General features: G+C 41.8%; 1 protein-coding gene across 3 annotated transcripts in view; it reads right to left on the reverse strand.

The window, feature by feature from the left end:
* The window catches only part of aqr (aquarius intron-binding spliceosomal factor), a 79,265-nt gene that overhangs the window by 31,255 nt on the left and 34,339 nt on the right, over positions 1–13,671 (reverse strand). For all 3 annotated transcript variants that reach the window (XM_084044338.1, XM_084044339.1, XM_084044337.1), the window contains exons 24-26: positions 10,614–10,724; positions 9,815–9,924; positions 270–405 (exon numbers count right to left, since the gene is read on the reverse strand). In XM_084044338.1, the coding sequence (XP_083900464.1) occupies positions 270–405; positions 9,815–9,924; positions 10,614–10,724 (357 nt within the window). The remainder of the gene's footprint in view (positions 1–269; positions 406–9,814; positions 9,925–10,613; positions 10,725–13,671) is intronic.

Here is a 13,671-nt window from a genome sequence, read left to right on the forward strand (position 1 = left end):
CCCCCATCTGAAAATGTTTTGTGGTATGGACCCCCAGAAGAGAAGATTGGGGGGGAAAATTCAAGATTTCCAAAAAGAGAAGTTCAAAAATAGCAGATGTACAAGCTTGTATATCTGATATTTTTGAGAAGCACAGTTCCAAACAACTGTTCTAAATCCTGAGTTTTCTGAGAAACGTATGTTATAAAGCTAAAATCTAAAATGACAGATGCTTTCCCACACATTACTGTGTAGTCCCGTCACTGCTGCCCCTAAGACTGCTGTCTTACCTGGTAGAGGTAGAAATGTCCAGCGGTTTCACAGGTGTAGGAAACGTCTCCCGGCACATCTAAGCTCTCCTGTAGTCTCCCCACTTCTCTGAGCAGCTCCAGTCTTCTGGCCAGGACATAGTTGACTCTGCCATACCTGGACACACAAAAACACAGCACACATGTATTAAGATACAGCTTTTTCTTATGTAGAAACACACAACACAGTTGAGGAAAGTTCTGTAGTTTGTCACCACTTACCTTTCTACATGTACATGTATACGTGTGCTCCTAACTTCCAATACAAACCTCAATGAACTACATACACTATGTACAGAAACAGGTTGTGTGGAGAGATCAGAAGATTAAATGTTACTAAGATGTTGAGAGACCTTTTTGGAGCTAATTAAAGTAAAGACAATGACAAAGACAAAGTTCACTACAAACCCCCAAAGTAACAGCAGACCTAAAAACAACTTGCACAATATAGGTCTGCATGATGGCTGATTTCTCAGAAAAAAAGTAGTACACCCAGATAAATCATTTTAAGCCCTCTGAATCTAATTCTTGAGACTTAAAGGCTGTTTGTCATCCCGTAAAGTGCCCTGAATGTAGATCACCCAATTTTTTTATTTTGAGGGACCTACATACATTCTGCGCAAGAAATGTACCTATGGCGCACTGATGTCATAAATGAGATATTTCTTGCTCATTTATACAGTCCTGCAATACACAGTTCAGATCACAGTTCGGATCTCCGCCAGGCCGGGTTTGCTACCCATAGCCCACAAATTCAAGTCAATTATAATGGAATAAGAATAATCTGAATGATATACTAGATCACATCACTCCAGAGATTTGTGCGAGTTGTGGACCAAATCTGTAGGAGTAGTAGCCAAAAGTGTGTTCTGAAGAAAATCTAGTCTGACATAAATAGGCGCGGGCCACGGCCCATAGGAGGAGTTGAGCAATGATTCAAGAAATCTTGGGAAAAGATTGTACGAACTACAGTTCAATAGTTATAGGCCAAAATGTTAAGTGGCCTCTTATAGCGGCACCAAAGCGGCACTCAGACAGATGGACAAAAAAATTAGCAAACGCAAGGACAGGGGTGAAAACAATCTCCCATCCTTCGGCTGTCCGGCCTGGCGGAGATAATAAGAAGCCCAAGATTCTAAGATCTGTGGTCCACTTTGTGATCACACAAGAGCCGAGCTTCATTTCACACTGCTTTGACAAGAGATGCTGTCAATAGAACTGTAGACTCAGCTTAAAAAGTTTTAAACAACAACAGGGAAAGGTTTCACCTCAAAATATGTTGTTCAATATTTAGATGCCAGAAAGACAGTGAGACATCAAATGTATAAACAAACCTGACAGTTGCAGATATGATAGCAAGATTCAAATAAAAATGATTCCTGTCGCAACACAGTGCTCGCAAGGCAAAGACTTAGGGCCAAACTTTTGACTAAATGTTTTATGCAATTTTCGTTTTCATTTTCAACAGAAGGTAGTAAGACAAATCAATATATTCACTTAACCCATTTAGACCTGTTACACCTATATGTTGTTATGCCTTTCAAGCTCGGAACGCCTCTGTGTCATTTTAGTTGTTTCTATATACTGTATTGCTGTTGTCGGGCAGAAATCTTTTATCTCCATATTTTAACTGTGTTTTTTTCTTTTGTAAATTAACGCCCTACTTGTGTCGATCATACTACAGCGTCACACAAAAGCATAAAAATGTGCAGATGTGCAAGCTCAAAATGCTGCGCAAGGTGACACATTTTCAGCTTGTGGAACTGCTAATTTTGAATTTGAATCCTGAAAAGTAACCGTTTTGGACATATGAGGTTTCCACCAGACAGAGATGATATATAGCAACATTGTTATTTTGAAGTTTTGAAGTTTTTCAGAAAACTAAGGTAGGATTTAGAAGGCGTTTTTAGAAACGGCCTCATGTCTAAATGGGTTAACTGGCCAAAACATTTCCAGAGTAAAGATATTCTAAAAATGTCCCATCATAAATACCATTGTAGAGCTGACACAATATTCAGTAACATAAGTGATTCGTAGGTGGCAATGAGACAGGCCACACACCTACACATGGGGTCCATGGTAGGGTGGCATGGTAATACTGGAGGTAAGCTCTATTTATAGACCCTCTGCAAAGCTCCTCAGTCAGCAGATGACTCAAACACAATCCCACTGTCCTGCCTGCCTGCCTGCCTGGTTGGGATAAAATTAAATAAAATGGTGAGTGACCTTGTTTCACAGAATGTGAAACAGTGATGCACAGAAAGCCTAGTCATTTATAATACATCAACAGCAACTATATTTAATTATATTTCTAATCTAATAAGCCAGATCTTGACAAACTGTCACAAAAAAAAGGCATTTCATATGACATCAATAAAGGTGTCGCCTCAAGGAATATTTTGTATAGCAAAAACCCCATCACCAAAGATCAGAAGCATGCATTGATATGGCACACATTGCTCTGCCCATTGAACTGTGTATACTACATCTTGGATATTTTTACATTTTGAATTATGTACTGGTTTGTGCTCAGCTGAGGTGAAATTAGGTGCAGCAGGGAAAAGCGGTGCGATATTGTTAATTATTAGGTGCAGTGGGGAAATATAGTTAACTAGTGCTCCTCGAAGCTGTAGGTCAAACAACGTTCGGAATTGCAGTCATGACTATAGACATAATGTGTACCGATTTGCGTGATGTTTGGAAAAAGATTGTAGCAGTAACATAGTGTGTGCAAAACTCGGCCTCCTGGTGGCATTTCTTCCTTACTTTTCAAGGCAATCGGACCCTGCGTTCATGATTTTGAGGCATTTTGGTCAAAGCAAACCACTCCTGTAAACATTAGATGCCAATCTTAGCCAATCAGGATGGAATATGAAATAATGTGTACCGATGTGTGATGTTTGGACAAAATGTGTAGGAGTAATATAAAACTAGAAAAAGTGCTCCTCGGAGCACTGGTCTCCGCCAGGTCAGGTAGGCTATTGTGGCCTCCTGATGGAGCTATAATAGGCCAACGTGAAAAGGGTGCCATTTCTTCTTAGGCCTTGCACGACAATCGGACACTGACTGCATTCATGATTTGAGGCATTTTGTTAAAAACATTTGTTTTGCTAAATTAGACCTGCTGGTGGCGCTATAACAGGCCAATGTTAAAAGGGTGGCATTTGTTCCTCAACATAGTGTGAATGTGCGTGCAAAGTTTGACCGCAATCGGACAGTGCTTTCATGATTTGCGGAATTTTGTTCGAAACAAGTCAATAATGCAAACTTTAGATGTCAATCTTAGCCAATCAGTATGGAATATGAAAAATCAAACACATCCGTCGTGATCACATGACTATAGAGATCATGAGTACCGATTTGCGTGAAATTTTGATAAAATTGGAAGGAGTAGTATAAAATAATGTGTTTTACATAAGTCTGCCTCCTGGTGGCGCTATAAAAGGCAGATGTGAAAAATGCAGGGCAAAGGTTTTTCCTTGACCTCTAGGGAGTGTGCATACAAAGTTTTACTACAAACTCTGCCCCCTGACTGAGTCCCCCCCCACCCCATCCTACCTACCTTCCCCTCCCCTTGTTCCTCCCCTCTCTCTCTCTCTCCTTTCTCTTCTTTTCCTCCTTTTTCTTTAACTTTCTTTCAATCTTTTTGCTGAATTTAACTTTTATCAACAGTGTACACTCCCCCCAGTCATTTTTATTTCTATTTTTCTATTACATTTCAAGTCTGTGAGTACCTATATGATTATACATATATACATTTATTTTTTTATTATTCTTTTTTCGTTGTTTGTTTTATATACAGGGACGAGGCCGGGTAAAAAAAAAAAAAAGGGGATATAAATATATCTGTACATGCATATATTATGCACCTGTCTGTGAAACCTAAACTGAATTCCCTAATAAAAAAAAATATATAATAATAAAAAAAAAAAAAAAAAACGGTTCTGCATTTTTTTTAAATAAAGATTTCAACTTCCTGTTGATTTTGACATTTGTATTAGGAAGAAGACCCAGACTAGATCCATGATTAAAAAAAAGTCATACTGTATATTGCCAGAATCAGCTTTATGTGCTAAGAGTGGCTTTAAGAGCCGTTTCACCATACATGTAATGCCAATTAGTTCGTGCTTCAAGATTACAAGACCCTTGGAATAGCAGCAGCCATAAAATTGGAATAAATATTCTATGAAGCTGAGCTATTTATATCCAATGATGAGTTTTTATTGGTTTGTGGGGTCGTCAGCTACGGCAGAAAAATTACATTTCAGCTGATTCATGCAAAACATAGTCTCTCAAGCCAGCCTATCTCTTCCCCAACCTTTGTATGCTCAGGTTGAGAAGAGGAAGCTTCCCGTTTATAAAGTTCAGAAAGAGTTGAATGAAAAATATCTTTAGGAATTTCCATTTCCAGGATGAGTTATTTATGCAACTGCACAAGTGAAATGACAAGAGGGAAATGACCAAATTTACAATTTCAGACGGGTAGGCAGAAGCATTTAAACTTGTGGGAGCCAACACGTCTTTATTGAGAGACTATGCAATAAGTGCTATAGTGACAGTCCTTATAAAAAAGATTGCTAGCATCCTTATTCTGGGGGGGAACATTTTGCCAAAAATAGCAGACCTACAAAAGGCTATTTTCGGTGAAGATATTTAGTGTAGATAAAAAAAAACAGGAGGAGGCCTAGTATATAGAGCTCTTGGGAATCTTGTCTCATCTCTGTCTCACTAGCAAGGGCTGAGTCACTGTCCCTCAAGGCAGACTATAATACACAGACATACACACAGTGCAGCTTACAACTAAATGTGTGGGTTAGGGTACTGGGGACACTTGAGGTTGTTCTTGTTTGAGAGTTGTTCAATTTTATTTGATTTATTAGATGTCATGGTTAAAAGAAAAACACATGCTACATGCTTCTCACAGAAACGTCAATGATAAATACACAATAAAGTCAATGACTTAATTCCATTGTGGTCCTTGGTCTGAGAGACAAAACATAACATAAAACAGGCAATGCAACAATAAATAAAACACTCTAGAACTATAATGTTAAACAATGATTATGCCATAAATAAAATATCTGATAATAAATATTAAATAGAAGTGCCCATGCTATTCTGCAACGTTTTCTAAAAGCCTTGCTTTGACCCTTTGTTTGAAAAGCAAATGACTACTGATTCTCTTTATTGCCAAGGGAAAGAATCTAAATGAGCATTTTCGCCTCTCTTCTTGCCATGTCCTTCCACTCATGTATCTTTTGTCTGTGCACACCATCTATACAGTACAGTAGAATAGATATAAGAGCAAGGTTGCACAGTATACTGTGAAATTTTCTACCCCACAATAGATGGTAAATTATTTAACAATTTTAATGCTTACTGTAGATTGGAGCAACAAATCACTATTCATAAAGAGTCCCATCACAGCAGTTCTGCCTGTCCAGTTCAGCAGCATAGAGAAGAAAGGTCTGCAGAGACTAAGCATTTAGCAAACATTATGCTACTGGTAGACTACTGGTAGGGTGGATGAATAGATATTGAAAGACGACATTTGTTCCAATTACAAAACATATTGAAATTAATAATTATAGTCAACATACACATTTTACCCCAAATGATGCATAATCTGGCCCTAATGAAAGCTAAAAGACAAATTCTAACAAAAAAACATTGAAATTGTAAAGAATTGCCTGCACCCAACTGTCTTAATGTAAAGGGCCAACAAAGCCCATTGCCTGATGGCCCTGGCCACAAAAGTTGTTTTGGGCAACAACTAATTCAGTGCCACTTCCAAAAATGCCAAAAATCCATTACTACTTGCAAATTGCCACTGAGTGATTTCCTTTACTTAATTCAATTTGTTTCAACAAAGTTTCAGAATGGACTCCCTCAAATGTTTTACTCTTCTAACATAAAATCCATGTGCTTTGCACCATTGCTTCAGCAAAACACCTCTCACTTACAGTCAATACGAAAAAAGCGTCCCCTCCCTTCCCCTTGCCCTGATTCATCGACTTCAAAAACATGAGCAAGAATCCAAGTTAGTTTTAATGTCAAGTTGAACAAACTACATTTTAAGTACCAGTAGTCAATAATTTTTGTCTCCGCCAGGCCGAAAGGCATGGCGAGAGAGTATGTTTTACCCTCCGTCCGTCTGTCCCTGTGTCCGTGTGTGTGTGTGTCCGTCCTTCTGTCTGCGACCAGCTAATCTCCGCCACCGTTGGCCCTGTCGCTGTGAAACTGCGCACACACACTCCCTGGATACCACAGCAGAACCTCTGGCCCACATTTTTCAGATCAGCCCGTCATAGCGCCACCATGAGGCCGACTTTTGTAAAACACATTTTTTGCTCTTACTCCTTCAGATTCTGCCCAAAAATCACGCTAATCGGTCCACAGTATCTCTTTAGTCATGTGATCAAGATGGATGTGTCCCATCAGTGTCCATACCCTAGGTGGGGTTGGCGAAAGGGCCTTTCTGTGTGGAGTTTGCATGTTCTCCCCGTGTCTCCTAGGGTAGGTACCCTCACAAAAACATGCAGTAATCCTGGTCACTATACTGCCTCACCCTGGCCAGCCGGGGCGCCTGATGGAGGGGAAGGGAACTGGTTGGAATAACGTGTTCCTTCCACGCGCTACGTCCAACCAGGGAAACTCCCCCCCTGTCAGGTGACAAGAAGGTCAGTTGGCTCTCATGCATTGAAGGAGGCATGAGCTCGGCCCTGGCCTCCCTAGGTTGGCAGAGGGAAGGTAGTGCCCAGGATTACATAGACAATTGGCACTGGGTGTAAAAAATAGGGTTACAAAAATCGTGGGATAAAAATTTAAAGTAAAAAAAAAAAAAGATGGATGTGTCCGATATTTCATATTCCATCCTACTTGGCTAACATTGGCTTCCGAAGTTTGCAGGATAGGTCCCTTTTGAACAAAATTCCTCAAATCATAAACGCAGTGTGCGATTTCCGTGAAATTTTGCACGCACATTCCCACTAGGCCGAGGAAGAAATGCCACCCTTTTCACATTGGCCTGTTATAGTGCCACCAGCAGGTCTAATTTAGCAAACCACATTTTTGGAACAAAATGCCTCAAATCATGAATGCAGTGTCCGATTCTCGTGCAAGGCCTAAGAAGAAATTGCACCCTTTTCACATTGGCCTATTATAGCGCCACCAGTATGCCACAATAATCTACCTGACCTGGCGGAGACTTGTGCTCCGAGGAGCACTTTTTCTAGTTTTATTTATGTTATTTTTCAGATAGGTCAGTGTAGAGAGATGACCAAAGCCAGAGAGCGGAGAGAAACAAGACAAGATCAGGGTCTGATTTGAACAGTATTTGCACGGATGGGGGCCAATTATTTTACACCTATTATGCACCTTTCAACACCATGGATGGTGGCTAGAAAAATGAGTGTATACAGCATCAAGCTCAACTCTTTGACTGCCAATGACAAGATTTCTCGTCACATTTTGCAATGGTTCACACCGCCAATGACGAGATTTTGTATTTTCAGTGGTTTTACGATAGAGGGCGCTTTTCCGCAGCCTGTGAATGATCCCGGGATCACCCAAGTCGAATACACACAGAAATCACGTGATCACAACAAAATGAAGCTGGTTTCTTTCAGGGTTATAGGATTTATAAAAGTCAAATTTTCTGTGCCTTCTGTAGTTCTTGGCAAAAACAAGCCACATTCATCGGCGAAAGGGCCTACTCTGTGTGGAGTTTGCATGTTCTCCCCGTGTCTCCTAGGGTAGTTAATACCCTCACAAAAACATGTAGTAATCCTGGTCACTATACTGCCTCCCCCAGGTCAGCCGGGGCGCCTGATGGAGGGGAAGGGAACTGGTTGGAATAACGTGTTCCTTCCACGCGCTACGTCCAACCAGGGAAACTCCCCCCTGTCAGGTGACAAGAAGGTCAGTTGGCTCTCATGCATTGAAGGAGGCATGAGCTCGGCCCTGGCCTCCCTAGGCTGGCGGGTGGAGTGTAGTGCCCAGGATCACTTAGCAAATTGGCACCGGGTGAAAAAAAGGGTTACAAAATCGAGGGATAAAAATTAATTAACAAGCCACATTCAACTGGCCATAACTACGGAATGGATTATCCAGACAGCACGCCCCTATGATTTTTCAAAGGTTAGTAAAAAACGTTCGGAATCGCTGCCAGTGGCTTGACACTTTTCTGAAAAACTCTGGCAGTTAAAGAGTTAAAGTGTGTACTGTGCACAGTGTTTGATGTGTTGCGGTCTCGGAGAGCACAACATATTGCTAGCAACGTAAGCATCTCACTAGTAGCACCTTAATTACAGCCGACAGAAAGCTGACCAAAGACAAAACTGCAGTGTCAAACAGCAGTAACTGCATTTGTGGTGAAAGCAGTGTTACATCAGCCATGCATGCAACATACTGGACACTCAACTGTATGTAAATGGATGGACATACTGTTTTGTGTTAATGCGTGAGTCATCGTGACCATGTCACGATGACCTAAGTTACGTGAGCCACGTAACTTAGGTCCATGTCCTGGCAGGTAGCCGCATACGTCCTTGTAGATATGTAGTCTTTGTTTGCGATAATGTGCGTGCAATTAAGTGTTTAATATAATTGACTAAATTCTTCACGGCAATAATTGATAGTCGATTAATACTCAACATCTCTAGTATGTCATGTACTGTATATCAATCTGTAGCATTTACATTTGTCATTCAATTGAAAAAAAAACAATAACAAATGAATGCGTAAGATCTTGCTTAGGCCAAGCATAACCATTACTTGGTAAATGGATTATTTGTGCCAATATTCCATCACATCATAGAATTATCCAGATCTGCTAAGAATATTCATGTATTTTCCTGGTTTTCTATGATCACAGGCTCACAGCACGTCATTCTCCAGACCAGTTTTTGGTGCCTGGTTCGCCCACCACCTGTTCTGGGAGATTAATCTCTCCAATAGACCAGTAAAACTGGGCTACAAGGGCTGCTCTTACTCACTCAGGCCAATGTGGAGAGGATTATTCAGGCAGGAATGGGGGGTGACTGCAGACTCTGCAGGGAGAGATACACTGGTGGAGAGACCTGGGAGGGCTGCGATGCCTAATGAAGATAAACCAGGCATATGGACCATCGTAGGGGTATCGAGTGGCCCCTGTCACTGTGTTGGCTCAGACTAATTATGTGCAGGGCAGCTGGATTGCTTTTATGTATGTGTGTGGTCAGCCTTTGGTGCAACTGACTTTGTAGTGCAGATGCACCTTGAGTGTAAATCTGTGACCATGTACTGTATATATGAATGACCCCCTTATGCATGTACACAAGGATTTGTGTGCTGTAGTTTGCAAATTTCACACGTATTTCCATGTTTGTTCATGAGCATGTGTGTGAATGTGTGTGTGTGTGTGTGTGTGTGTGTGTGTGTGTGTGTGTGTGTGTGTGTGTGTGTGTGTGTGTGTGTGTGTGTGTGTGTGTGTGTGTGTGTGTGTGTGTGTGTGTACAACACATCCATCTGTTCCCTGCTGTCCTCACCTGCTGAAATCCTTCTCCGTCTCCAGCGCCTCCTCTCCATGTCCCAGACGCAGGAGGTGGCGTTCGTCAATGTCCAGAGCCATGATCTTCTCAAATAGCTGGTTCAGAGCCTGGTGGAACACAAACGGCGTGAAGAAGGGCTCAGACATAGAATTTGTTTTCTTTTATATAGTTTTTTATCATGTTCTATACCACTTTGCGTGTATAAATACTTGATTTCTACTCTTTTTTTGTAATACCTGAGGAGTTTGATTTAAGCGTTAGCCACTGTTGGAACGCAGTAGAGAAGTAGAGTGAGTGAATGGGTGTATAGCATGCTTTGAGGCATGATTCTATCCTTGTACACATTCCATGAGAATAAGGCTTTAGTTTTTGTAATTACATTGAACCATATATTCTCCCCTTCAGCGGTGGATTTGTCGGGCAGGCTGCCATCAGTGTAAAATAGCAGCAGATTACTTTATGATTAAATACTGAGAGCAGAACACAGGGGGCACAGGGGAGCTTAGATGTAAATTTTTCCTCCATAATTCGGACATGGCTTTTTCACCTGATTAATGGGCACCTCTGGGGCGGAGCTGTGAATTCTCAATAGAAAGCTTCACTATTATTTTTCACACAAGTTTCACTAGCTTACTGAGAAACTTTGAAGAGCAGATTCTTGTGCCCTAAAAAGATTGGTGTGTGTGTGTGTGTGTGTGTGTGTGTGTGTGTGTGTGTGTGTGTGTGTGTGTGTGTGTGTGTGTGTGTGTGTGTGTGTGTGTGTGTGTGCATTAATTTAATGATACTTTCTCTGTACCTGGTTTGAGTGTGTGACTATGAGGGTCCTCTGCTCAGGGAAATTGTGATAGAGGTTGGAGATGATCTGGACAGCAACATCTGTCTTTCCTGTTCCTGGCGGTCCCACAACCTTGAGAGATAGGACAGGGAGAGCAGAGAATCACAGTTAGCAGTTAAGTCACGTTGGAAAAAGGCCCCTGCCTCCGAGATAGCTTTGCGGTTGCGACAGTGAAGCCATATGCCTGTCAGAACGGGCTAGCCCAGCTCCCTGTTGCTAGTGCCACTTGGATAACCCTCGTGCAGCAGGGCTGTGGTACCACTCCAAATGCCAGATCAGCCACACAACACACGAGGCAAGGACACAGAGAGCCAGGCAGCAGGGAGGTAGTTATACAAGGACGACGGTAGCTTCAGAGCATACCTTTTATTTAGTGTTTTGTTATCAGAATACCACCGGCCCGCAGCACATGAGTACACAAATATGCAAATCGACTTCAAAAGATAAATATTCATGAAACATTTTATGTCATCTCAGGTGAGCATTTTCCTCTAAAATTTGTGAGCACAATAAGACCTTGCTCCAGTCTACAGCATTACACACAAGAAGCTCTGTGGTTTCGCTATAGCAGATCTACAAGCTCACCACTCGTCACAATGCAGCACGTTGCGAGCTTGTAGATTCGCTATTTTCGGTGGGCCGCATTGTACGCCAAATTACAATTGAGGCTCAAGATAGAAGGCAAGCCAGGCAGGCAGAGGGAGAATGTGACTCGTCTTGGCTGCTAACAACTGTAACACATGCCAGGGAGGGATCAGACAGGCAAGAAGAGCAAGGCATGCATGCCGAGTTGTTTTTACAAGTCTGCTGATAGCCAGTCTGCCATATTTACGCCCGCTAGCTATGTGATAAATAACTCAGAGCTTAACTGCCAGCTACCAATCACCAAGCAGGAGTGGCACCTCGATAAAAAACTGTGCATAATACACATGTTTCTGTGTCTACTCTTGCCAGGACAGCTCCAGTACACAATAGGACTGAGAGTGACTGATTACTGTGTGTATGTGGTTGAACTTGTGCTTCCATAGTCATAGGATGTGTGATGTTTGAAGTCAGTGTGTATCATCAATGATCATCATCAAAGTCAATGTTCATTTGGGTGCTGGGGGCGTGTCTCCTCCTCCGCGTCATCAGCGCCCATACCCTAGGTGGGGTTGGCGAAAGGGCCCACTCTGTGTGGAGTTTGCATGTTCTCCCCGTGTCTCTCAGGGTAGTTGATACCCTCACAAAAACATGTAGTAACCCTGGTCACTAAACTCCTCCCCCATGACAGCCGGGGCGCATGATGGAGGGGAAGGGAACTGGTTGGAATAACGTGTTCCTTCCACGCGCTACGTCCAACCAGGGAAACTCCCTCCTGTCAGGTGACAAGAAGGTCAGTTGGCTCTCATGCATTGAAGGAGGCATGAGCTCGGCCCTGGCCTCCCTAGGCTGGTGAGGGGAGTGTAGTGCCCAGGGTCACTTAGAAAATTGGCACGGGGTGAAAAATAAGGGTTACAAAATCGTGGGATAAAAAAAAAAAAAAGTCAACGTTCATTTACATTAGAAAACAGGTTGTTCAGACGCACCACACACTCGGCGTGGGGCACCACGTTCCAGAGTGGGTATCAAAATGATCCAAGCTGATCACCAAGGCAATCACCATAGGCTAATAATAAAATGTGTTGAGAAATCAGAAATATCAAAAAGACAACAGGCAGAGCTGCGCAAACATGAGATTGACAAACTTAAAACAAAACAAAGGTAATGAAATCGTTATGCACTAACTACTACTGCATCATTTTGATCTTGCCATATGGGTAGGCATTTTACAAAAGCAATAACTCATGACAGGCCAGGGTACAGTACAGTATATAGTCAGCCCTTCATTCTGTGTTGGGCCAAACACCCCTTAGCTGTTATAGAAACAGAATATACCATGGCCTGTCGTGAGTTATTGCTCAAGTATGGAGGTGCGTTTTGGGACAGTACAGTATTTCACTGCAGCTGAGCAGCTTACTATCTGCATCAGAGAGGGATACTGCAGATACCTCCAGCATGTTTACTGGTGGGTGGGGGAGTACTCTTACACTGTGTTCACACTAGCAGCTATAAAATATACAAAGCTTCAAAGCGACATAGCATATCTGTCACTGCGTTGGTGTTGAAGTGTTGATTAACTCATTGAGTGCCAGAAATAAAACATTGTTTGCTACGCCACTGCCAGCTAAAATCTGCGTTTTCCTTAGCTTTCAACTAGTCACAGAATATTTATCTCCAGTATGATCGAGCCCCCGATCGTAGCTAAACACGGAGGGTTTCACCGTGCTTCCACGAAAAGAAAAGAAAAATGTAATCTCGACCCCCCGTTTGCTTGTTATAGGCAGTTAAATATACCATGTCTTGTCAAAAATGCAGAGTAAAACCAGGGAGGCGAGATACAGATGTGTACCTGTCATACCAGCCAGCACTCACCTAACATCATCACCACCACACTGCTGGATAGAAATGATCTGTGACTTATGGAGCATATTGTTGTTCAACATGGTGTCTGTAAATGTTGTAATTAACTTCACCTTGCTGTTTGACACCCACATAGTCTACAACTCATTGATGACATTAAAGCTAGATTTAACATAAGACATACACGATCTGTATGCACATATTACTGGATAGATATGTAGTGACTTATGGAGTAGAGTTTTAACATCTGCTCTTAATTAACTTCACTATGCTGTGTGACATTCACAATGTCTACAGCTGATGAAAATTCTTCATGACATTAAAGCAAGGTATAAAAGGCAACATAAAACAACATAAGGTGTGGTGTATTTACATTTTCAATGTGATATATCATCGATTAGACTAGATCTTTAATGAACAAATACTGTGTACAAGTGTACAATAATATGCTAACTGAAATCCACCACTTTTCAATAAATATTCCAGGAGATGTAGTGCAATATTTCTGACACAGTTTTGTTGAGCAGTGGAAATGTGATTGGAACGACCCAGCTTTATGTTTATGTTTATTAAAGGA

This window comes from Gymnoscopelus microlampas (genome assembly GCF_963454915.1).
Source record: "Gymnoscopelus microlampas genome assembly, chromosome: 20".
Classification (NCBI taxonomy): Eukaryota; Metazoa; Chordata; class Actinopteri; order Myctophiformes; family Myctophidae; genus Gymnoscopelus; species Gymnoscopelus microlampas.